This window comes from Canis lupus, chromosome 25, assembly GCF_003254725.2.
Source record: "Canis lupus dingo isolate Sandy chromosome 25, ASM325472v2, whole genome shotgun sequence".
Lineage (NCBI taxonomy): Eukaryota > Metazoa > Chordata > Mammalia > Carnivora > Canidae > Canis > Canis lupus.
The window spans coordinates 44,967,405-44,992,914 of NC_064267.1; the positions used below are offsets into that span (position 1 = coordinate 44,967,405).

The 25,510-nt window shown below is 47.1% G+C and overlaps 1 protein-coding gene across 3 annotated transcripts in view; it reads left to right on the forward strand.

Moving 5' to 3' along the window:
* The first annotated feature begins 503 nt into the window (after window positions 1-503).
* Window positions 504-25,510, forward strand: part of DGKD (diacylglycerol kinase delta) — a 110,575-nt gene continuing 85,568 nt past the window's right edge. For 2 of the 3 annotated variants that reach the window (XM_025463486.2, XM_035716873.2), the window contains exon 1: window positions 504-688. In XM_025463486.2, coding sequence (XP_025319271.1) covers window positions 533-688 — 156 coding nt within the window. In that variant the 5' untranslated portion in view covers window positions 504-532. Of the gene's footprint in view, window positions 689-1,346; window positions 1,469-25,510 lie in introns of those variants that run through there. The other variant, XM_025463488.3, reaches the window with a different exon arrangement.

Here is a 25,510-nt window from a genome sequence, read left to right on the forward strand (position 1 = left end):
AGATCACTTAACATTTTTTTTTTAAGATTTTTAATTTATTCATTCATGAGAGACACAGAGAGAGAGTGAGGCAGAGACACAGGCAGAGGGAGAAGCAGGCTCCACGCAGGGAGCCCGACGCGGGACTCGATCCTGGATCTCCAGGATCACGCCCTGGGCTGAAGGCTGCCCCATCACTTAACATTCTTGAACTGGAAGACTAAAAAAAAAAAAAAAAAAAAAAAGTGAACATGGAACAAAAACCACACAAATTGTGTCCTAGACAGAAAATCAAAAAAATAAATAAGAGAAAGAAAAAAGAAAATAAACAGACGCTAAGACCCCCCCCCCTTTCCACCCCCTCCCCGCCTCCCCGCGCTTCCACCCCCGGGGGTGGAGGCGGAGGGGCCCGAGCGCGGCTCCGTCTGCGGCTGCGCGCGCGGCCGGCAGGGGGCGCGGCGCCCCGCCCCGGCCCCGCCCCTCCAGGCCCCGCCCCTCCGGGCCCCGCCCCCGGCCCCGCCCCCGGCCGCTGTGCGCGCGCTGGCCCGGCAGCATGGCGGCGGCGGCGGGCGCCCCTCCGCCGGGTCCGCCGCAGCCTCCTCCGCCGCCGCCGCCCGAGGAGTCGTCCGACAGCGAGCCCGAGGCGGAGCCCGGCTCCCCGCAGAAGCTCATCCGCAAGGTGTCCACGTCGGGCCAGATCCGGCAGAAGGTGAGCCGCGGCGGCGGCCCGGGCGCGCGCCCCTCACGCCGCGGGAGCCCCGTGAGGCCCGCGGCCCGGCCCGAGAGCCGCCCAGGCCCGGCCCAGCCCGGCCCGGGGTCCCGCGGGCGCCGGGGGCCGGGCGGAGCGCGCCCCGCGGGGTAACGGGCCGGCCGCCCCGCCCCGCGCCCCGGGGGAGCGCGCCCTCCCTGCGGGGCGGCGGCCGGGACCCGGGCGGGGGGCGCCGGGGGCGCAGGTGGGCGCCGCGCGGGGCCGGGCGGGCGGGCGGGGCGGGGCGCCGGGCCGGGGGCGCCCGCGGCGGGGGGGGCTGCGCGGCGAGGGCCGGGAGGACGCAGGCCCAGAGGCGCGGGGCGGGCGCTCCGGGAGCAGGGGTGCCGGCTGCGCCCCGCAGACGGACGCCCCCGAGCCCCGGGCTCCGCGCGCCGCCGAGGGCTGGCCGGGTGCTTGCCCGCGGGGTGCTCCGCAGACCCGCCTGCGGTCCCCGGGGACACCCAGCTGGCCCGGGGCGTGGGGGCTCTTCCCGGACTCGCGCGCGTTTCCGTGCCCCGAGAGGCAGGGATGCGCGGTCCCTGGGGAAAGCCGGGAGTCGGGGCGGGGGGGCTTATCCTGGCCGCGCCCCCGCTGGCCACCGAACTCTCGCCGGCCGGAGAACTCCCGACGGCTGAAGATTCGCTGCGAGAAAGACGCATTTCCTTTCTGCGGGAGGAAAGTTGAGCCCTTTGTTTTCCCATGGCGGTTCCCGTTGAAGGCTGCTTATGGTTTTCGCCACAGGTGAGCCGTCTCTGTTAGAACACGGCTGCCCCAGGCAGGTGGCCGCACAGGTGGCTGAGGGCACGCTGGGTCTGGTCTGTGGGCAGCCCCGGCCGCTCCAGCTGGCACAGGCGCTCATCCTGCTGCACTGCGCTTTTCCTCCGGGGCCAGTGAGGTTCCGCTGGTACTTTCACTGTGGGAGCCATTTCTTGCTCTGCCTTCTGTCAGCCTTGGATCCTTGTGCTGGGGCTAATCTTTGGTCTGAACGTGTTACAAACAAGTTTAACTGAGAAGCGTTCCAGTTGTTCAGCAGATAGGTATCGAACGCCTCCTTTGTTCCAGGCATAGCGGTATGGTCATAACTGTAATGGTAGCAGTTCTTCTTTGCTTACCAGGCAGTGTGCCAGGCACTTTTCTTGGGTTAACTGTGCAGCAGTCTACACGGGTTAACTCATTTAGTGCTAGTGAGAACCCATTGAGTCGGCTGTTGTCTATCAGCCCCCATCTACATGGGATTGGAAATCGAGGTAGAGAGGTTAAGTGACTTGCTCAGGGCGTCACAGGTTGTAGAGGTGGATCTGGATCTGAACTGTGGTCAGGATCCCAAGATGGACAGTAGGAGTCTGGATCCTAGTCTGTAGGAGATGGACGCCTGTGCATGGGACAGTAAGACATAGTAAGTCCTGTGGAAGCTCAGGGGGCAGAGAATCCAGCTACCCTGGCAGGCAGGGAGGGGACATCCCCTTTAAAACAAATCTGGAGGGAAAGAGCTTGCCAGGCTAACTGGGGAAGGACGGGCTTTGCACATAGTTGATGCATATCCACACGTATTGTATCGAAAGGTTTAGGCACCCCTGGGAATGGTCAGAAGGTGAGTGGGTCAGGTGGAGAAGAATTAGGAAGAGGCTGGAAAGGTAGATTGGGTTGGATTTTAAAGGGCCAGCTGTGGAGTTGGGTTTTTGGCCTTGGGCGAGAGGGAACCACTGAGGGTTATTCAGAGCATGGGAGTGACCAGTCAAGATGTGCTTTTAGGAAGATCTCCAAGTAGCCCTAAAGGATACTGATAAGAGTTGCTCCCCCCTGTTGTTTGGTCCTGGAGCATGGTATGTGCCCAGTGTGGGGTGGATCATGTGATTTACAAGTGTGATTAAGATTAGATCTCTCGGGATCCCTGGGTGGCTCAGCGGTTTAGCGCCTGCCATTGGCCCAGGGCGTGATTCTGGAGTCCCAGGATCAAATCCCACATCGGGCTCCCTGCATGGAGCCTGCTTCTCCCTCTGCCTAGGTCTCTGCCTCTCCCTCTCTCTCTCTCTCTCTCTCTCTGTCTCTCTCTGTCTCTCATGAATAAATAAATAAATAAAAAAAACCTAAAACAACAACAAAAAAAAGATTAGATCTCTCAGAGATTCCAGTATTTGTCCAGAATTCTGTTCCTTAGGAGGCTTCCCCCACCTCAAAAACAAACAAACAACAACAACAAAAAAAAAAAACAAAGAAAACAATAGCTGCTGTACCTACCAGCTGTTCTGGTTGAGGAGGAGTGATGGGTAGAGTGTTAAAAATACACCCTGAGGACTTGAGTTGCTGAATACAGTCACATCTGCTGTACAGATAGCTTAAGGCTAATTTTTCTTTCGTGTTGTTAGAGATTGTCTGAATGTGGGAAGTGTGAGGTTTTCTGTGTGCAGTAGCTCCCCCCCCCCATTTTTAAAGCATATAAGCCATTCAGAAAATTGCTGTGGTGTATGTGGTGCATAAGAGAAATCTCTGAAATGATAGGAGTATCATTCTGATTCTAAATGGGAAAGCTGAAACCACTTGAAGTATTTAAAACAGAGGGAATTTAATGTAGGGGAGTGGTTGCACAGATGATAAAAGAACTGAGGATGCAAACAGTGGCCAGTGAAGCAACCCTGAGATGAGGCAACAGATAGGAAACCACTGTCACCCCTGAGCTGGAGGACAGGGAGGAGGTGGCGTTTTAGACCCCAGGAGCAGCTTCCACCTGCCAAGAGGCTGAACTGCCTGGGGTTGTCGGTTGTCTGGGGGGCCCTGGTGCCTTTCAGGGGGCACAGCTGCTGCTGGAGTCTTAACCCCATCCCCTTCTTGCTTGGGAAACCCAGCCTGTTAGGGATCAGCCCCTCTGCAATTTGGAATAGAGCAGAAGATCAAGGAATGGAACTGAGGACACGCTGGCCCAGGTACTAGAGGTGTGTGCATGTCAAGTTTTTGAAATACCAGTCCAGTGCGAGGTAAGAGCTGTCTTAATGGAAAAAGGAAGGGAAGTATCTTATGACAGTGCTTCTTAGATTTTATTGTGCAGGCACATACCCTGGGGATCTTGTTTAACAGCAGATTCTGGTTGAGTAGGTCCGGGGTGTAGGTCTGAGAGTCTACATTTTAATCAGCTCTCAGGAGATGCTGCTGTTGGTCCATGGACCAGACTTTGAGAAACAAGTCCTTATGACATATGTGTCGAGAGAAGCTTTCCCAAACTCCAAAGAAATCTGTAGTTTAAGAGGTTCTTTTAAAATTTTCCCCCAAGCCTTTAGCGTTACTGAAAACTTGATGAGTGGAGATTTGAGATGGTCATTTAGAAGTTTAGCATGTCATGCATGTCTGATATTCTCCCAAATTCCAGCTGCCCCTGGGAAGCCCATTACTTCATTTGTATTTCCTAACCATGGCACACAATACTGACTCTATAGGACCTCATAGTTAGTGTGAAAAGGGAAGATAGGCTAATACACTGGTAAATTAATTCACTAGCACATTATAAGGCATTTTAAAATTTGAATAAAGAGCAGTGTGATTCTGTAAAGCATCTCAGTTAAGATAGAGTTTAATCTATTTCAAAGTTTTTAAAAAGCCAACATTTTTGGCTTTGTGCAGAAAAATGTTCATATTCCTGATTTCAAATTTAAACAAAGCATTTTTCTCATTGTGAAATGAAGGCTAGTAGAAATTAGGCAAAATGTTTAAGTTGTAAAATACTGAAAAAATAGCTTTATAAAGATATAATTCACATACCGTACAGTTAACTCCTTTAAAGTATGTAGTTCAGGGATCCCTGGGTGGCGCAGCGGTTTGGCGCCTGCCTTTGGCCCAGGGCGCGATCCTGGAGACCCGGGATCGAATCCCACGTCGGGCTCCCGGTGCATGGAGCCTGCTTCTCCCTCTGCCTGTGTGTCTGCCTCTCTCTCTCTCACTGTGTGCCTATCATGAATAAATAAAAATTAAAAAAAAAAAAAAGGTCTTCCCTTTAAAAAAAAAAAAAAAAAAAAAAAAAAATAAAGTATGTAGTTCAGTGGTTTTTATGTATGCACAGTTGTGCAACCATCACCACAGTCAATTTTAGAATGTTTTCATCACCCCCAAGAGAAACCCCATAACCGTTAGCATCCGTTCCTCATTCCTTCTAACTCTCCCAGCCTCAACAACTGCTGATCTACTTTCTGTCTTGAGGATTTGCCGATTCTGGACATTTCACATACATAGAATCATGCAGTATGTCTGCCTTTTGTGTTTGGCTTCTTTCACTTAGCATTAGCATTCAGAGGTTACCCATGTTGGCACCTGCACATTTGGGTTAATCCCACTTTTTGGCCATTCTGGATGAGGCCGCTGTGAACATTCACGTACCTGTTTCTGTGTGGACATATGTGGTGTGTCATTTCTCATGAGTGTCTGCTTAGCAGTAGGTTTGCTGGGTCACATGGCAACTCTGTGCTTGACCTTTGAGAAACTGCTGGACTGTTTTCCAGAGTGGCTGTACCATTTTACATTTATTTTCTCCAGCACTGTGTGAGGGTTCTAGTTTCTCCATGTTTTCAGTTATTACGTCTTTCAATTATAGCCATCCTAGCAGGTGTGTAGTGGTATGAACGGTTTTTAAAGCTCATGTGCATATTTAAGAGTCTAAACTTTGTTGTTAAACAAATTGATTCACATTCTACTCCCACTTAAGACTTGGTTTCCTGATCTGAAACAGGGAAAATACCAGTTCCTGGGTTGTCAGTAATGACAATAAATGTATTCTTGAGCCTCAATTTCCACATCTGCAAAATAGTATATGTGCTGCTGAAGCGAGCACTACATCTGCAAAATAGGAAGGATAATACTAGTTGTCAGATCCTTAAAATAGAAATGATGTTAAGTCATAGAAGTTAATGGAACAATCTACGTACATTTAGCATAGGGCCTGGCATATTATCAGCCTTTAGTAAATGGTTTCTTTTATGATTACTTCTGTCTTTTTTTTTTTTTTTTTAAGGTTTTATTTATTTATTCCTGAGAGACAGAGAGAGAGGCAGAGACACAGGCAGAGGGAGAAGCAGGCTCCACGCAGGGAGCCTGATGTGGGACTCGATCCCGGGTCCCCAGGATCACATCCTGGGCCGAAGGTGGCGCTAAACCGCTGAACCACCCAGGCTGCCCTACTTCTGTCTTTTTAGTCATTCTCTCTGAACCTCTCCTTCCCTAGCTTGGGCTGGCTGATTCTTCATCTCTAGCAGCCAGAAGAGCAAATAAAAATGAATCTGGCAGATAATTAGCAATGAAAATCTTTTTAAAATGTTAATTTATTGAATATGAGTGGGAATACCATGGACTGGTCATTATTTTTCTTGTTTCACAGATTCATTTTAACTCAGCAAATATTGTTAAGTGTACTAGGCTCTTGGTGTACCTTACTGAACGACAACCATAAACACCCCTGGAGCTAATAGTCTGAAGAGAAGACAGACATTAGTAAGGTGATCACACAGTTAGCGTGGCACTGTGATTGGGGATGAGCGTTAAGCAGGTGACAGCCAGAGTGCTTTGGGAGGATGTAATCAGTGATTTTGACCTGATACTGGGAAGGGGGGGCGGTAGGGGGAGGTGAGTAGGGGAAAGTGACTTCTGCTTCTATTAGTGGTGGGCTGAGTAACTGACCAGCCATTCTGCTAAGCACCGTCGCCTAATAGGAGGCAGTTGATAAGATACTGCAGAATTACAGGGCTAGAAACAGGATGACGAAGGTCTGTGGAAGTGAGCTGGCATCTAGGGCTGACTGCTTTTTACCTTGGAGTCAGTAATAGTTGGAATAGTGTTCCCCTAAAATTCATGTTCACTTGGAACGTGAGTGATAAGATTGTCTTCTTTTATTCATAACGAACTCCTTTTGGCTACATCTGAATTTATGCTAACGGGGTGACTCATGATGGGAGGTGGTTACCAGAAAGACCAAACAAGTGATTAGAAGTGTAAACTTTCAGCATTTACCTCCGACTTCGTAGGAGTGGAGGGGGCTTGGAGATTGAGTTATAAAAACTCTTTTAACAAGGAGATTCAAGGAGTTTCTGGGTTGGCGAACACGTGTGTGTGTGTGTGTGTGTGTGTGTGTGTGTGTGTGTGTGTTGGCATGCCCAGAGAGGGCATGGACATTCTCTGCTCCTTACCACTCCTATACCTTGCCCTGTGCATCTCTCTTCATTTGGTGTCTCTTTCTGGGTGCTAGGAAGGAGGTGGAGCAAGGGAAAGCTCACCACAGTTAGTGGGAATATTATGTCGGCGACACCACATTAGAAGACATTTCGCTAGTGTCTATTAAAGTTAAAGAAATGTATATCCTATGTTTCGGCAGTTCTACTTCTAGGTGTGTGTATCTAATGGCTAAGCTACCGTACTCCAAGAGGCATGTACAAGAGTATTACTAGTGTATTTTTTTAATAGCTCAAAAGTGGAGGGAACCCAAACATTAGTCAGCAGTAGAATGGATAAATAACTTATGGTATGTTCTTTCAAGAGAATATTCTGCATCAGTGAAAACGAACTGCTGCTACCTGCTGATTTAAGGATTAATCACAGCATTGATGTAGTCTGGCCAAAAAAGCCAGACATGAAAGAAAGTTGTGTACAGAATAGATAGGGCACTTAGGTGTTTAGTCTTGCCGGCTTGTGTCTTTAAGCTTGCATGCAAAGAAATGATTATCAGAGATGTCTGGATGATGGAAAAATCTGGGTAGGTTTGGGTGCTCCATGAGAGAGGAAGCTTCCAGAGTGTTCTGTTTCTTGACCTAGATAGTGGGTTCTCAATTTGTGGTAATTATATGCACTTTTGTTCTGTGGGCTTATATTTATGTGTGCTATTTTATAATGAAAAACATTTTTTAAAGGATTAATAAAAGAATGAGGAAGATGTAGTTGGTCAAAGAGGTGTGCAAAGGCTCTGTGGCCAGAGAGGATGCTTGGGAAAGTCAAGGGCCTGAAAGAAAGCTGGTGTGGATAGAGTTGGCAAGACTTAAGGTGTCCTTGACAGGGACATGAGGCTGGGGGGGCTGGGTAGGAGGCTGTGTTAGGGGGCTCTGTAGGAGTGGGGTGCTGTTGCTTTAAGATTTTATTTTATTTTTTTTAGCAATCTCTATATCCAACATGGGTCTTAAACTCACCACCCAGACTAAGAGTCACATGCTCTACCAACTGAGCTAGCCAACTGTCCCTGCTTTTAGGAAGGAGTGAGACATAATCTGATCTATGTTGAAAGGATTTCTCCGGCTCTGTTGTGGCCACCTGAGTGGGTGCAGGTAGCCTAGGCCAGTGTTGGGGTGGTGGTGATAAGAGTTAGTTGGATTTGACATTGTGAGAACTTAATGATGGTTTGTTGTGGGGATTGGGAAGAGGTGGCTTGTGGTTCCCTTGACTGGATACTGGAGCACTTCTCTGGAGTTCTACGTGAGGACCAGCTCTGGGATTTTGCTGCAGTGGTACCCTGGATCCTCATATTCTCAACTATCCCAACTTCACAGAGGAGGGGTACAGACTCAGAGCAGTTAGGTAGCTTGCCAGCATGCCATGAAGCCACCCAAGCTTCATAGATTTCCAGATTGCACCTCTTCCTACTGGATCCTTCCCAGCCCCTTGATGGTCCTGTGGCAACAGTGGGAGTGGTTCCTGGAGCCAGAGAGGGAACAGCAGCACCGTGGGAGAGAGGCCCGCTCTCTCCCATTTAGAGATTGTCTGAATGTGGGAACTCAGCCACTGGCTTTAGGATGTGGGCAGAGCAGGGGACCAGTCAGAGAAGGAAGTGGGTGAAGCTGGGGAGGTGGGGGGAGAGGAGGGGAGGGAGGGAAAGAAAGGGAAGAAGGTAAGTTCCTGATTTCAGCACCTGGAGGCCCACCTGCACTATCATTACTGTTACTTTTATATTTCTTTCTAGACCATTTTTCTGGGTATGTATAACTGAGTTGGAATGAAAGTATATGTAAGTTTTCACTTGAATTTTATGGGCATTGTACCATATATTCTGTGAAGAATATCTTTGCAAGGAAAGCTCTTTTTCAGTGTTTAATTATGAAAAATTTAAAAATAATAGTACAGTGTGTGCTTAATAACTTACTACCAAGAATCAGTAATTGTTTACATATTGCCAAGAATGCCTTATCTATATGTATTGAATATAAATCATCTGATAAACCATTGAAAGTAGTTTGTAGACATCACAACACTTTAACCCTAAATAGCTCAGCATGCACCTCCTAAAAATGACATTTTAAAAATACCATTATTCTATCTAAGCTCCTAAAAATAAGGACTCCTAAAAATAAGGATATTTTCCTGTGTACCATTATTACACCTAAAAGTTTTATTTATTTATTAAATATTTTTATTTATTTGAGAGAGCATGCGAGCACAAGCAAGGTGAGGAGCAGAAGGAGAAGCAGACTCTGGGACTCTGAGATCATGACCTGAGTCAAAGGCGGACACTTAACTGACTGAGCCACCCAGGCGTTCCTACACCTAAAAATTAATTGTAATTTTCTAATATCTAATAAGCACATCATTTTTAAATTCCTCCAGTTGAACCAAAAATGTCTTTTATTAGCCTCCCTCGGGGGACCATATACCAATCAAAATTCATGCATTATATTTTGTTGTACCTTTTCAGGAGTCTCTCAGCTTATACAGCTCCCTATGGGCACCTTCTCCCTCCCCTCCCCACTATGACATTGACTTTTTGAAGAGACAGGGGCAGTGGTCTTGTAAAATCTGTGTCTGGATTTGTCTGATTGTTTCCTTGTGGTTTCTTTGATCCTTTTATGGGCTGTAAACTGGAAACGAGTGGTTTGAAGAGTCAATTACATTCAGGTTGATGTTTTGGGCAGATCTCCTCCATCTGGATGCTCAGTGTCCTTCAGCCTGTTCCCTCTGCTGTGTCATCATTTGTTTTATGCGGAGATGCTAGATCTTTCCATCAGAAATGTACATTTCCCTCTTTGCAGTCAGGAGGTAACCTGTGAGGTGCTTCCTGGGCACTATGCAAATATCCTTCTCTTCAGCGGTTTTCAGCATTCCTTCCTAAGACTTGCCCAAATCAATTAACGAGTTTGCAAAATGGAGATATCCCCCCCCCCCGTCACTCACTTCATCCATGTTTATCTGTTGGTATTCTTCTGTAAATTTTCCCCACTTCCACTGGGGAAGGACTACAATTTATCTTTAAAAAAAAAAAAAAAAAGGGCAGGGTAATTGCTGGATTCTTTCTGTTTAATTACCAATTTTCAAAGTCAAGATTTGGTAGGAAAGTCATCCCCGGCAGAGGCAAATGTTCCCCTTCTTCTCTCCCTTTCTGTCACCAGAGGTTCACTATTTTTATCCAGTGTTTTACAGTCGGTCACAGTCATTCCTTTTGATGCCCACATTGTTCACTTTTTCCCAGGAGAGCCCCTACAAGCTGGCTCTTTGGCCTTGGAGCATTTGCTTGCTGGATCGCCATCTGTTGTTTAACTTTCGGGATGGAACCCCGTGGTGGGGATGTGGGGCACGGTGTCCTGGGGCTGAGGCTGCTGGCCCAGGCCCATGAGCCGTGCTGCCCTCCTCTCCGTGCTGCCTGGGACATGCAGCGCCCAGTGATTTCAGCACATCCACCTGGCAGGTCTTTGCTTTCTTTTTTGGGGGTTGTATCTCTGACTTTTGCATCTCCATTTATTTTGTGTTCCTTTTCTGTGGTTCTTAATATTCGTAGATGTATCTGTCTCTTCACCCCTCTGTACGTGAGCTCTTTCCAGTCTTGTGTTCTCTCCACTATATCCTGTAGCTCTCAGTTTGGTCTTGGTTTTGTCTTGTACACGATCTATGACATTTTCTGCAGTGTACATTTTTCCCTCTAGCCCCTTACATGTGGATTTTAATTCTGCTGGGGCGTGATTGTTTTTGCTTCCTTTTCTAATCATGGCCTGTATCGCAGCTTGTTGTACTTTAATTTCATCCTGTTCTCATTTTGGTGCTCCTTGTCCTTGAAAAAACTTTAATTTTTCAGTAGAGTCAGTGTCTTGTAATCCTACAACAAGAAACACGTATTTGCTAAGATGGTTTTCTGGTTTCTGTAATATATTAATTCAGATTTATGCCTGTGTTTTATGGTGTATCTTTACCCTCCTACCTCTAACTTTCTTGTTTTGATTTATCAGTCCTGGAATGTTTGTTGGTCTGTTGGTTTGAATTGCTGTTCAAACAGGGAGTGTGAGTCCCGCCTGAGATTGGCCCCACATCCAGTGCTGAGCTTGTGCTGCTCTGGGCCGGCTCTTCCCACCACCTCTGAGTAGTCTGAGTAGTGTGGTGCTTTGGGTGCCCTGCCACCTGCTTCTGGCTGGCTTTGCTCTTCTGCATCTGAATGTCACGGTACCTGGGTTGTGGTGGTTTTCCTGAGCCTGGCTCCTCTGGCCCTACGATGGTGAAGTACACCCCAGGATCCAGGTAGAGTGGTGCCTTGTCCATTGTAGCAAAATGGAAGAGGGGCACACTTGTTCTTTTTCTTTATTTACCATTGTAACCATTTTATTTATTTATTTTTAAAAGATTTTATTTATTTATTCATGAGAGACACACAGAGAGAGAGGCAGAGACAGGGGAAGCAGGCTCCATACAAGGAGCCCGATATGGGACTTGATCCCAGGACCCTGGGATCACGCCCTGAACTGAAGACAGATGCTCAACCACTGAACCACCCAGGTGTCCCTTAACCAATTTTATTTTTAAAAATTTTTTACTTATTTTCAAGTAGGTTCCACGCCCAACGTGGGGCTTGAACTCATGATCCTCAGATCAAGTGTCACACATTTTACTGCTGAGCCAGCCAGGTGCCCCCTCATTTTAACTATTTTGTTTTATTTATTTTTTTAAAAAGTATTATTTATTCATGAGAGACACAGAGAGAGGCAGAGACACAGGCAGAGGGAGAAGCAGGCTCCATGCACAGAGCCTGGTGCGAGACTTGATCCCGGGACCTCAGGATCACACCCTGGGCCGAAGGCAGGTGCCAAACCGCTGAGCCACCCAGGGATCCCCATAACCATTTTAAATGTATACAGTTCAGTGCTGTTAGGTACATTACCACGGTGGTGCATCTGTCACCAGTATTTAGTTGCAGAACTTTTTTATCCCCTGCAGAGAAACCTCTTCTCCGTTAAGTAGTCACTCCTTGTTCCCTACCCCCCAAGCCACTCATGTGCTGTCTCTGTGGGTTTGCCTCTTCTGGACATTTCATATCAGTGGAATCACACGGCATGTGGCCTTTTGTGTCTGGCATCTTTCCCTTAGCATCATGTTTTCAGGGTTCATCCATGTTGTGCGTGTGTCAGCACTTTGTTCCTTTTTATGGCTGAATAGTATGCCATTGTATGGATATACCACATTTTGTTTATCCCTTCATCTAATATATATTCAAATTGCTCCTATTATTTGGCTGTTTTGAATAGAGCTGCTGTGAACAAGTTATTATTTGAAAGCCTGTTTCCAATTCTTTTGGGTATTTACCCAAGGAGTGGAATTGTGGGGTAGTTCTGTGTTTACATTATTGAGGACCCTCTAAATTGTTTGTCACAATGGCCATGCACTCTTATATTTCCAACAGCACGACAGCGATGTAGGAGGTTCCAGTTTCAACACACTTGCCAACGTTTGGTTGTTTTTTTCTTTTTTTAATATGTTATGTCCATCCTGGTGGGTGTGAAGCGGTATCTCCTGGTATTGATTTGCATTTCTCTGGTAACTAATAATTTTAAACATTTTTTCCTGTGCTTTTTGGCCACTTGTGTCTCTTTGGAGAAGTGTCTATTTCAATCCTTTACCCATTTTTAAGTTGGGTTATCTTTTTGTTCTTGAGTTGAGGGGTTCTTTATATATCCTGAATACCCTTATCTGGGTATTCTGACCCTTATCAGATCAACAAATTTTCTCCCATTCTGTGGGTTCTCTTTTCACTGTCTTTTTTAAAAAAAAGACTTTATTTATTTTAGGGAGAGAGAATGCATGCCAATGGGGGGAGGGGCAGAAAGAGCAAGAGGGAGAGGGAAAGAATCCCAGGCATACTCTGTATGGAGCCATTGATCTCATGACGCTGAGATCATGACCTGAGCAGAAACCAAGAATAGGACACTTAACTGACTGAGCTCCCCAAGCGCCTCTCTTTTCACTGTCTTGATAGTGTTTTTTGATGCACAAAAGTTTTAAATTTTGACGAAGTCCAGTTTTATCTACGTTTTTCTTACTTATGCTTTTGGTGTCCTATTTGAAAAGCCATTACTGAATCCAAGGTCATGAAGATGTACTTTAATGTTTTCTTCTAGGAGTTTTATGGTTTTAGCTCTTTTTCTGTTAATTTTTGTAGATGGTGTGAGGTAATGGTCCAGTTTTCAGTCTTTTGCATTTGGATGTCCCAGCACTGTTGAAGAAAGCTACCTTTTTTTCCAGTGGGATTCAGCCTCTCAAGCTACATATCCTGTGATACTTAAAATCAGCTATGAGTTTCTCAGAATTGGTTGGTAATCTTGACCATTTTGGAGTGGCCTCAGTGGAGTTCACAGAGGGATTCATAATAGCATCATTCCTGTGGATGGTTGTGAGACAGTTACACATTTGAAGGGTTTGAACAGAAACAATTGTATTTCTGACTTTTATTTTTTTAATTTTTTTTTATTTATGATAGTCACACAGAGAGAGAAAGAGAGAGAGGCAGAGACACAGGCAGAAGGAGAGCAGGCTCCATGCACGGGGAGCCCGACCTGGGACTCGATCCTGGGTCTCCAGGATCACGCCCTGGGCCAAAGGCAGGCGCCAAACTGCTGTGCCACCCAGGGATCCCTGTATTTCTGACTTTCTGTCATCCTAGAACTCTCCTATATTTCAAGTTGGGGGGTGTGGACTTGGTTTACTTCTTTTGATAGTTTGGGAAAATTTGAAATAAATTATTCCTCTTGTACATCTAATCCCACTTGGTGGTCTTTGTATTTGAACTCTTTGATAAAGATGGATTGATACTCAGAAACTGAGCAAAAAGAAAGTCTAAGAAATTGTTCTTTATCTCTTTTCTCTATGTTTTCAGGTACTTTAAGAGGGCAAGTAAAACCCAGTTTTGTAAAACCCAATACTGAGTTAGGAATCTGATTGTCCAAGTGTATTTTTACTGTGTACTAGTCATAATTGTCTAAGCGTATTTTTATATCTAGCCAGTATTGTGCATGAGCTGGATTTTGCTGTTTATAGAAACCCTGTAGCTTCTTCAGTCTCCATCAGCACATATGGGTACAACCATTTGGGGAAATGATTTGATGGCATGTTTGAAAAACAGGAAAGCCCATACTCTTTTTTTTCTTTTTTAAAGATTTATTTATTTATTTATTTATTTATTCCACTCATTCATTCATTCATTCATTCATTCATGAGAGACATGGAGAGAGAGAGGCAGAGACACAGGTAGAGGGAGAAGCAGGCTCCACGCAGGGAGCCTGATGTGGGACTTGATCCTGGCACTCTGGGATCACGCCCTGAGCCAAAGGCAGACACTCAACCGCTGAGCCACCCAGGCATCCCAAAAGTCCATACTCTTGACTCAGTAATTCCACTGGTGGGATCATATGCTGAGGAAATAATCTTAAATATGAAAAAATACAATGACATTATGTTCATTGCAGCATTAAATATAAAAATGCAAACTCTAAGACACTCCAGTGGAACAACTCAGTGGATTAATGACCAGAGCTGACATAGCTCTTTCATGCTGGCATCAGGCACCATGCACGGGTGGTCTTAATTCACTTTCACGAGTGCGCGGATGTTGCCATGAGGTGGCTGAGTGCCCAGGCCACAGAACTGGGAGGTGGCAGAGGGAGTTACTGCTCTCTTGTGCCTGCTGCAGCCATTTCGGTGACTGAGGAAGGCAGTAATGAGGACAGTACTTTTTGATGTTGGGGAAACAGAGAGGCAGTGTGTACAGAATGCCATTCAGCTGTGTGCAAAACACCGCGCATAGGAAGTAAGACGAGGAAAGTTTTCAAACTGATGTCAGGGATTGTGCCCTGATACCAGGGGTGGTACAATTTGGATTATTCTTATTTCTACTTTTATGAAATTTTTTTTTTTGAAGATTTTATTTATTTATTCATGAGAGACACACAGGGAGCGAAAGTGAGAGAAAGGCAGACACAGGCAGAGGGAGAAGCAGGCTCTATGCAGGGACCCTGATGTGGGGACTCAATTCCCAAGTCTCCAGGATCAGGCCCTGGGCTGAAGGTGGCACTCAACTGCTGAGCCACCTGGGCTGCCCTACTTTTCTGAATTTTCTAAAATAAGCATTATTGTATGCTAAAGAAAACAAAAACAAAAGCTTAACATGCTATCCTTCACTTGAGGATTCCTGATATGGATAGTATAGGATGCAGTGCTCTGGTAGTAGAAGATGCAGAAGTCTGCCCTTAGTCTGTTCTCTGGAATGTTCTGAAACAGTTCCAACTGTCAGATCAAAACAGAGGAAGTTTAAGGAGCCAGATATACAAAAGGGCATCACTAGTAAAAACATAGGATTTAAACTTCATAGTATCCTAATAAATGAATACATTATATGCAGTATCTTAGTTATGTTCCCCTTGTTTAAATGTTTAACTCCTGTGTTGAAAATAATGCTAAATTTATCTAAGCAGAGTTCAAGGTCTTGATATAAATAAGATACACTTTTTTTGGAAAGATATATTTTAGCCTGACGCTGAAACTATTGCATACATGAAATGCTGTCAGTTTCTTAGATTTGCTCATAATAATTTCAGTGTCCTTAAGCATTTGAAAAGATGAACCGGAAATAGGCTATAGAGAAACAAAACCCCCAAAACCAGATCTGGTCACAATAAATTTAGAATAGCAGGTTATTAAATAATTTGTATATTACATAACCCCACTTTTCTGTTTTATTTACGCACTGAGAACACACTGGAAGGATGTTATCGCAGGATGTCAGTGGCAGGTGCTAGCAGTGGCTGGACTGAGTGTTCTCAAGTGAAGAAAAAGCACTTCCCGTAAGCACGGCAGCCCAGAGGCTGCTGCTTAATACAGGACTTTATTTCTGCCTTCTGTCTGAAAACGGGCAAGGGGGCAGTAGAACCCAGGGAGGAGGCATTTGAGTACCGGGGGTTATGACACTGCTTTGCAGTGCATGTGAGCTGCTTTCCCTGGGCATTTCCTGCTCTGGGCAGCCCCCCCTGGGGTGGGATTGCCAGGTCAGGAACTGGGGTGTAGGGCAGTAAGCTGCCTTTAGCCACAGTGGTAGCAGCTCTGGGCCTTGCATTGAGGCCTCTGGTGTGTTTCATTCACTTTTGAGTTTCCAGGGCACCCTGCCTGTACCTCTGATGGAAATTTCCAAATGTACACAAAAATAGGCAGAGGAGTTTTCATCAGTCACCCAGTCTAAACAGTCATCAACATTGTGTCTTTCTTGTTTCCTCTATCCCCAGCCCCAAGTCTCACTTTCTTCTTAGTATTCAAAGCGAATTCCTATGATACCTTTTACTTTGTTAAAGTATCCCTCTATCACTGCACAATTTCCTTAAGGGTCAAGGGTCCTGTCTCTTTCATCATCATATTCCCAGCCACACTTGCACTTAAGTGTTCGATAAATATTTGTTGAAACCCAGAGTGCGTTTCACTCTGCAGGTCCGTGGGGAGATGGATCGCGCTCTGTAGGCTCCCAGCAGCCGGGTGAGGCTCTGGTGCCTTGACTGCACCACAGCGTGCATGTACTTGGAAGTCACTCCTGCTGCCCGCTGTTGGGTTCGCCCACGTGGTGGGCAGTGCACATCTGTCCCTGTGTTCACCCCAGAGAAGTGGGGGAGTAGTTTTGACTGTGGCTTTAGTCTCACTTGTAAGAACAAACAAAGAAAACCTATCATCACGCATACTTCATGTTTCCACTTGATGTCGAAATGTGGAAAAAGTTGATGTCAGACTTGGGTTTGAACCCCACGTCTGTCCCTTCTCTGTGGACATAGGTCCTCTCTGGATCTCAGTTTCTTCATAAAGGAAATGGGATAGGAATTCATTACAGTGGTGAAGATTATATGAGATCCTAACACTATCCTTTTCTGCTGCAGAGTGGGCCCTGTGTAAACACGGACTCTTGTCTTCTCCCTGCCTGTGTGTGTGAGGAATGAGAATACGCAGTGTCTCTCTGAGGCGGCTTGTTGTGTAGATGAAGTGGGATCATCTGTGGGAGCCCTTAGCTGGGGGCTGTCCTGTGTGCTGCGCCCGGCTGTGACCTCCCTTCCGTGGGAGTCCTTTTACAGTTTTGTACCTTCCAGGGGGCTGATTTCCTTCCCTGTCTCGTCTGCTGTGTCCCTCCCCCGCCCAGAGGGAACCATTCAGCCATTTTTATTACTTTATTTGGTTAATTCTTCCATTGTTCCTGTTTGAAAATTTAAAAATAATAAATGCACATAGTTGCTTTTGAGTTTTATCTCTGCACACACACACACACACACACACACACACACACACAAATACCCTCTTTACACGAGAGGTAGCATGCTCCATACATGTTCTGCACCTTTTTTTCACTTAATAGAGTCCAGGGATCATTCCATAGCTGTATAAAAATCTTCCTCATTCTTTCACAATCATAAGTAGTCTGTTTTTTTTTTTTTAAACATACCATAGCTTATTCAACTGCTTGCATCATTTTCAGTCTTTTGCTGTAATATTTTGCAGCAGATAGCCTTGTACAGACTTGATTTTATGCTCCTCGCCAGAGTATCTATGGGTGGGCTTCTTGGAGTAGATGTGCAGGGTAAAAGGGTAGATGCATGGGTTTGCTAGGTTTTGGCAGGTCCCCGTCCTCAGGGCTCACCTCATGTCCCATTGTATTAGTGGTGCTGAAAAGTTCCTCAGGGCCTCGACCACAGTGCCTGTTTGTTTTTTTCTGTCAATCTAATGATGATAATATATTTTAGTTTAGTATTTTTTTTTAAATGAGGTAGCTTGAGTGTTTTTAAGGACCATTTTTATTTATTTTTTTTGTGAATGGATTCTTTTATTTTTTGCTCATTTTCCTACCAGATATTAGTTTGTTCTCAAATTTTAGAAGCTCTTACAGATAGGGAGATTAGCCCTTTATGATATTTTGCAGAAAGTTTCCTCAGAATGCGCTGTGCTAGGGTGCTGGGGTGATTGAGATCACTAATACAGCCTCAGCCCTTAGGATCCCTTGATCTGGCCAGGGAGTCAGCCACATGATAGAGGGTCATAGATTTGTAAAGCATTGACAGCTGGCTCTGCCTGGGGAGTTGGAAAGGCTCCTGGAGGTGGTGGCATTTGAGTTGGGTCTCAGGCATAGGAGTTTTCTGTCCATAATAAGATTCCAGGTAGAGGAAAGATCTCTCCAAAAGCAGAGGCTAGAAAGAAGTCAGTGTGTTTGGGTCAGATGGTTCTGGAGCTGAGGTAGTAGACCCTGGAATGCATGTGAGAGGGGCCTGTCCGGGTTGGAAGGAACCCTGAAGGCCACAGTTGGCTTCCTTCCAAGATGCAGGAAAGCAAGGGGATGTTTGTGAGTGGGCCCCAGCACTTTGCTTAGGGCAGGGTGCCTATTCAGCTCCTCAGGGGAACTTTTAAACTCTGTGGCTCCCTGGGCACCTGTTGGGGGGCGGCTGGCAGTTTCAGAACGTGCTAGGTGATGCTCCTGGCAGTGCGAGTTGAGTGCCAGCGGAGTACTGGCTGCAGGTTGGAGGGAGCATAGTGGAGAATAAAGGACCCAGGTTCCCTGACTTCAGTGTGGGGCTCTGGTCAGAAATTCACATTCTCAGGATTAGGGAGTAGTGGATTACTGTTACAAGTGTTCCAGGGGTTCTGGTGGTGGTGGCCTGGGTCACCCTTGGGAGACACTGAGGCGGGAGACAGAATAATTTAAGCCCAAGGTAGGGATCTGAACTAAGCTGATGGCAGAGGGCCTGAAGATGGAGCAGAATCTTGAGTGACTTTAAAGTGAAGTCCACCCTGGTAACGACCGGTTAGGAATGGGGGACTGAAGGTGGAATGTGTGGCGGGAGTTGAAGCCACATGTGTTCTCACACATTAGTAAAGCAACTCCCTTGCTTCCCTGGTCCTGGCAGGACATTCATGTAGGTTTCTGTGACCAAGTCTGAACCATGTGGCTAGGGTTGGGAAAGTGTGATCAGTGTTGTGATGTTGGCTACACGTGGTACAACCAGCCCACTCAGAATTGAGAGTGCCTTAGCAAAGAGGTGGGGGAGTCAGTCGGATCATACATGGTCATAGGAGGGCCCTCAGTTTTAGGGAAAGTGGGTGTGAACTCCAAATGAAGGGCAGGTCAAGGAGCAGCTCTTTTGGGGAATTTGGGCATTACACTTTGGGGACATTTTTTGGCTTTTCTGCTTTGGTCCTGCCTCATATTAGTGGAACAGGAATGGGACATCTCCCTAACAGCAGAACCTCTTGTGACATAGGGGCTTTGGGACATGGCTGCTTTCAGTCTTGCAGGCTAGTGACAAAGGGGAAGTTGGGTTCTCTTGATTGGTAAGAAAAGAATGGCTGTCCTTTATTCGTGAGTTAACATTTTTGGGGGTCTTTAAGGGAAAAAAATTCATGTGGGGCACCTCTGTGTTGGATTGGTGGCACCAGATACAGTATCTGGCTCTTCAGAGTTGAGAGGAATCCTCCAGCATAGCAGTAACCCACGTGTGCCCCTGGTCTCTTGCTCCTGCTGGTTGTTGGTGCTGTGGAGACACTAATGTGTGTGATGTTCGGTTGTGGCCTGAGGTGTGCGGACTTCTCAGATTCTCATAGGATGGGGTAAGACCAGGTGGTGATAGGTAGGGGAGTTGTAGGTAAGCTGCAGGTAGTTCTGAATCAGGATGAATTGGGAGGAATTTGTGGGTGATGTTTTGAACTGATGGAAGAAGCTACCCTCGCTTAATTTATTTAAATCAGTTATCAGTAGATTTTTATGATTCATTTTGCCAACAGATATTTTTGGCCTGCTGTCTAGACCCTAGGTTTGAATTCTGGGTCTTTTTACTAGTTGTGTGGCCTTGAGTGACTTAACTTAATTCTTCGGATCCTCAGTTCCCTAATCTGTAAAATGGGAGTATTACTTCATAACTCCGAAGTTGATGGAAGGTTAAAAGATAAAAATGCCTCATAGGTATCTAGTAGATGTGATGGGTACTCAGTAAGCATTTACAGTAACCTCGGGCAGCCCCGGTGGTGCAGCGGTTTGGCGCCGCCTGCAGCCTGGGGTGTGATCCTGGAGACCCGGGATGGAGTCCTGCATCGGGCTCCCTGCATGGAGCCTGCTTCTCCCTCTGTCTGTGTCTCTGCCTCTCTCTCTCTCTGTGTCTATGAATAAATAAATAAAATCTTTGAAAAAAATACAGTAACCTCTGGGTCTTTGGCTATGTCCTACATGCCTGCCTTCTGTGAGCAAACCATACTGTTTATGGTATTCATGTACTATAAACCGTAGAAGGTTCAAGATAAGAGTGAAGGGGGCCTCATATGTCTTTGTGGTCTTTTATTAGCTGTTTAACCGTGGGCAGGTTTCTCAGTCTCTCAGTGCTGGGTTTTCTTATTTGTCAGTTGGAATATTAGCACGTATTTGTCCTATTAAGGCAAGCAGATGTAAAAATGCTCATGAAAATTTCAAGTTATATGCAAATTTAAGGTCATAAGTTTTACCAGCTTTTTTTTCCTCAGAAACATTTTAATAATTCTTTTGTGCATTAACTTTTATGCTAATATCCCCACGTTTTTGGAACTTGGTGAGTTTGGATGATGTGGACTAACGTAATCAGGCTTATGCAGGTTTTTGTTGAAGGACAGGCAGATCGCTGATGTGAACACTGGGCTAGGTTTTCACTTCTGTCTTCTCCTGTATCTTCCTCCCGCCCCGTTATTTCCTGGCCTGTGTGCAGCCCCTAGCCCTGTCTGCTGGTGTAGGCAGGCTGACCGTCAGGAACACGTGCAAATCCTCACACTTACACACACCAGACACTCCTGGCACCAGCAGAGCTCTGAGATTTTACTTCTATTCCTTTATTGACTAGCTTTGTTTTCCCCTTTCTTTTCACATACTGCATAACACACACATAAATGCCAATGCAACAGAAACGTGCATAATAAACTGCGTGTGTGAATCCAGCAGAGCATCAGGATGTCGCCTCCAGGGAGCCGTCCTGTCCAGCCCACTGCCCTTCAGCATCTCCTAGTCACCATTGGACTTACTCTGGTTCATGCCTTCTTCCAGTTTTCCATTTAGTAGTTTCTATTTCCTGTTACTGTTCTGTAGGCCTTCTTAGAATGCTCTGGATGCTGGCTCTGGCCGTTGGCAGTATTGTGTGTATCATCTCCCAGACTGTGGCTTCCCTTTTCCCTTTCTTTGTAAGGTATCTTTGATCAACAGTTCTCAGTTGGAATATAGTAGGCTTTAGCAGTTTTATAGATTGTGTTTAGTATTTTTTCAATCCTATTTAAGACCCGTGCCCGCCAGTTCCAAGGTTATAAGGCAATTTTCCTATATTGTCTGATGAACCTTTTAAAATTCTGCCTTTTGCATTGCGTCAGTAGCGCACTTGGAGCTGGCTTGTGTCTGTGGTGTGTGAGGTGGGGGGCCTTAAGGGCATCTTTGCCCTCAGATAACCTGTTGTGTTAGGCCCGGCCACTGACTGGTCCCTCCTCGTCCCCAGCTGGAGAAGCTGCTGCTGTCACACGTCATGCTTTCACATCTGCAAGCAGCTATTTCTGGGCTGTACTGAGCCCCAAATGCTGCTTCTTGTCATTTTCTTTAAGGAATGGTCCAGGACAGGTACAGATGCTTTGTTGTAGGATATTCTTTGAAGCGCTGTTGATAGTATTGAGCGAGAAGCATCCCATATGTTCCAGCTGCGCGAGTGAGTTGAGTGACACAGGCACCTCGGTACACGGAAAAACTGTGGCCGACAAAGATATATTCACTAATAGGGAAGGGTGTTGACATGTATCATGACAGAAAAAATAGGAACTTAAAGGATGGTACGTGCACTATGATTCTATGTTTATAGAAAGTTAAGAAACATGCAGGTTAAAAAAACCCACCTCCCATCTTTGCTTCCTTCCATTCCGGTCACATTTGGTGCTCTGTGCTCTGGCTTCACCCTGGCATGTTCTCTTCGGATTCCTCCCAGTTGGCATCATCAGTGTGGCCGCCTGGGTGCTTTCTCCTCACCCCTGGCCTTGTGCCCACTTTCTCCTGTCCTCCTTTGGGTTCCCGCCTCTCTGTACCCGAGCTTGGTGTCCCGGGGTTCCTGGTTCCCTGTGCCTCTCTCCTTCGCTCCTTTTCCATAGAGACCGTACCAAGGTGTCTCCCCTGTTAAACCTCCTCTCACAGCCTGACCTCCTGTCTGCTGCTGTCTCTCTGCTCAGCTCCCCCGGCACCCTTGAGGACCTCACGGGCATGTCCCAAATGAAGCCCCCAGCCTCCCCCGCGAAACCAGAGTCCTCCTCGCCTCCATCTGTGGTGGTGGTCTTCCTGAGCACGCTCATGTCTATGCCCCTCTCTCCCAGAGGCTCAGTGTTCCTGGCCGCCCTCTCACAAGAGTTTCTGAAGTGTTCTTTGTGCCTCCGGGTTTCCCTCTCCCTTTCGTCCAGACTGTGGCCAAAACCATCTTTCCAAAGTGTACATGAGGGCCTGAGACCCATAGGCCTGGCTGTCAATGATCTGGGCGGGTTTGACCAAGGCTCGAGGGGCCTGCTCTTTCCTTTTCCTGCCCACTGGTTTGAAGCCTTTCTCTCCTCCGCCAAAGATTTTATTTTTTCATTTGAGAGAGAGCGAGCGCGCGCACACACAAGCTGGAAGGGCAGGGAGAGAGAATCTTAAGCACATTCTGCGCTGAGCACACAGCCTGTATGCAGGGCTCGATCCCACATCACTGAGATCACGACCGGAGACGAAACCAAGAGTCGGGTACTTGACCGACTGCGTCACCCAGGCGCCCCTCGTTTGAAGCCTTTTTAAGGGCATTTCCAGAGCTACCTTCCTCAGTCCTTTGTTTCTGAGCAGGATGACTTAGAGACTTGAGTTTCCCCCACAACAGGTGCCCAGTCTCGCCCCCGTGGGCCAGGTGCTCTCTGTGCTCACCGTGGGTGGCTGTGGCACCCAGAGCCACGCTTAGGCTCAGGCTGAAGACTGCCTGCTGGTTTTGTCCCTGGAGTCCAGGTTGGGGATTTACTTCCTCTCTGGAGGTGGCCGTGGGGCTCACTTTTGCCGCTCTGATTCTCGGTGCCTGCACGGGTTTCCAGTCTCTTCTTTCTTGTTCCCCATGGTAATGAAGGTGCCCTGGATTGCTTGAAGGACAGAGTGGGTGGGCCCTTTGGTTTGTGCAGAGAACTTGACAAAATGGTTCTAAGAGCCTGGCTGTCCAGCCTGTCCTGATCGAGCTGTGCTTGAGTCTGGGTTTTTGACTTCTGGTTCTCTGCTCCATTGGGCATGAGGAGGAGCCCTGCCAGCTGAGCAGTGTTTCCTGTGGGTGCCATTTACAAGCTGCCAAATGCAAAACACAGCAGATTATTCAGGGGTGTTATTTTCTTGACCACTTTTAGTTCATTGCTTTTGACTGAGTGTTTAAAAATATTCTGCAGCATATCTATAGTATTCTTGAGCAGCGAATCAGGAGAAGAAACGCAGTTTCTGAGAAAGCTTCAAAGAAATGCTGGTCTTTATCTTTCCCCCAGCCTTTTCCGCTGAAACCCACCAGAGTCTTTTTCTGAGTGCTCTTGTTCTATAAATAGAACAGCGGCCCTCCTTGGGTAGCCCAAGATCGCAGCTCTCATCCGCTTTCTGAAAGATTTGTGTGTGTGTGGTGGAGTGGATTATGTCTTAATTTTGCTTTTCTTTTATGTGTGAGATGTGTGGCGGGAGATGCAAGAAAAAATACTCTAGCGTTTATCCTTTAAAGATACTTATTTTAACTTTTCTGGGTCTGGGCTTGTTGGTTTTGTCGTCGTCTTTTTTTGGTTTGTTTTGTTTTTAAATTTGCATTTAGGAAAGAGATGGAAGTGGTGACTTCCCCTGCAGAGGTAAGGAAGACGCGTGGGGGCGAGGAGAGGTGCCTTCATCTGTGAGCAAGTCCTGTGAGGTCAAGGAGGAGGCTGTCCTGGAGCACAGCCCTGGCGCCCGTGGTCCCATCGCTGTGCGCACACGGGCGTGCTCTGGGTCTCTGAGGAGCACGTTGACACAAGTGTCCGTGTGTACTGGGCTCTGAAAAGAATGTTAGGAAGCAGCCTGGTAGTCCTGTATTGGGGATGGTTTCTCCCTGCAGCTGCTGCCATCAGAGGTGGGCCTTGCTCTCACCTTGGATCGGCCCCTGGTTCAGCACGTTCCCGCTCCTCAGAAGAGCCAGCACCTTCGTTTAGTTAACGATGGCAGTTTCAGATTCTGGGACGGGGGTTGGCATGTCTGTTCCGTTGTTCTTTGGGTGACGTTGTATTCTTGTCTCTCCTGCTTGGCACTCTTTAATTACCTGGGAGAGCCGGCGGTGATGTCCTCAGAAGGAAAGGCCAAGGCATGTGCCACAGAATGAGGAGGGAGATCCCTCAGGAGTTTGCCTCTGGGAGTTGGAGCACATTGCTCTCTGCGAGGCCGGCCTGACCTGGCGCCTGGTCACGGGCTGGCACGTGTGGCTCCCCCTGCCCAGGGAGCTCACAGAGAGGATGTCCTGTGGCGGTGATAAGGCGGAAAGCAGCCGTGTGCCTTCCCAGGACCCCTGGGTACTGTGCTGCTCGGGCGGGGCTCCTGGTGCGTGGCCCCGTGTTGGTGGTGCGTACGGGACCGGGGGGGCTTGCTTTGGTGTTCTTCTCGGGGGCAGGGGGGGTTAACAGCATCCCGAGTGCCCTCCCTCTGTTTGGAGTTGGCCGATGGAGGGACCAGACCGCGCTGGTGTTCTGCTCTTGTCTTCTGACGTGTTTAGGTTACATGGGGTGTCTTGGTTTCATATTCTGTTGTGCTGAGTGGCCACAGGTACTCAAGTGCTTGGGATAGATACTTTCTTTAAAAGGTTAAAGTGCAAAGTTATACAGGATTAGGTAATTCATCCAAAACTTGTCTGAGCCAGTATTTGTGTACTTGAGCAGAGTTTTTGTGCATTCTGCTGGATTCCATGGTGAGACTCCATGTAGAACGGCCGTTTCTGTTAGCTGGGGAAAACCAGGTATGCCCATGTGGAGAGCCACGCACGTTGTTTATTCATTTTGCCCGTTAGTGGCTCCCAGTGGTTCAGACCTCTAATGATCAAGTAGTTCTTTGAGCATATAACTTCTAAGTGGCCTCCCTTGTCCTATTAGACCAGCCCCCGGGGACAGCACAAGAGGGGAATCAGCTCCAGAAAAAGCCGTGCCCTATTCTTGGCTTTAATTGAGCCAAGGTAAGTGGCCTGCTGTCCACCTTGTTTCTTAAGGGAACTCCAGTTTCATGGTGGACTGATGAGGTTTACAGGATGAGAGGAGTTTTAGTGACTTTGGTTGTGGCACTTCCCTTGACGGTGTGGGCAGAGGCACATGCCTAGCTTGTGAATTGGGGTGAGGGTTGAGTGGGGCGCAGGCCTTGATCTGTGCTGAACCCCACAGCAACCTACGTCGACAATTTTGGCAACAGGATCCTGAGAAATGGCAGGAGGCCAGAGAACACGGAGACAAGGCCAAGAATAGCTGAAGAATACCAAATGCTGAAGTTGGAGAATGCTCTGGCCCCTTGCTGCTTACTGTGGCCCTGCGAGTTTT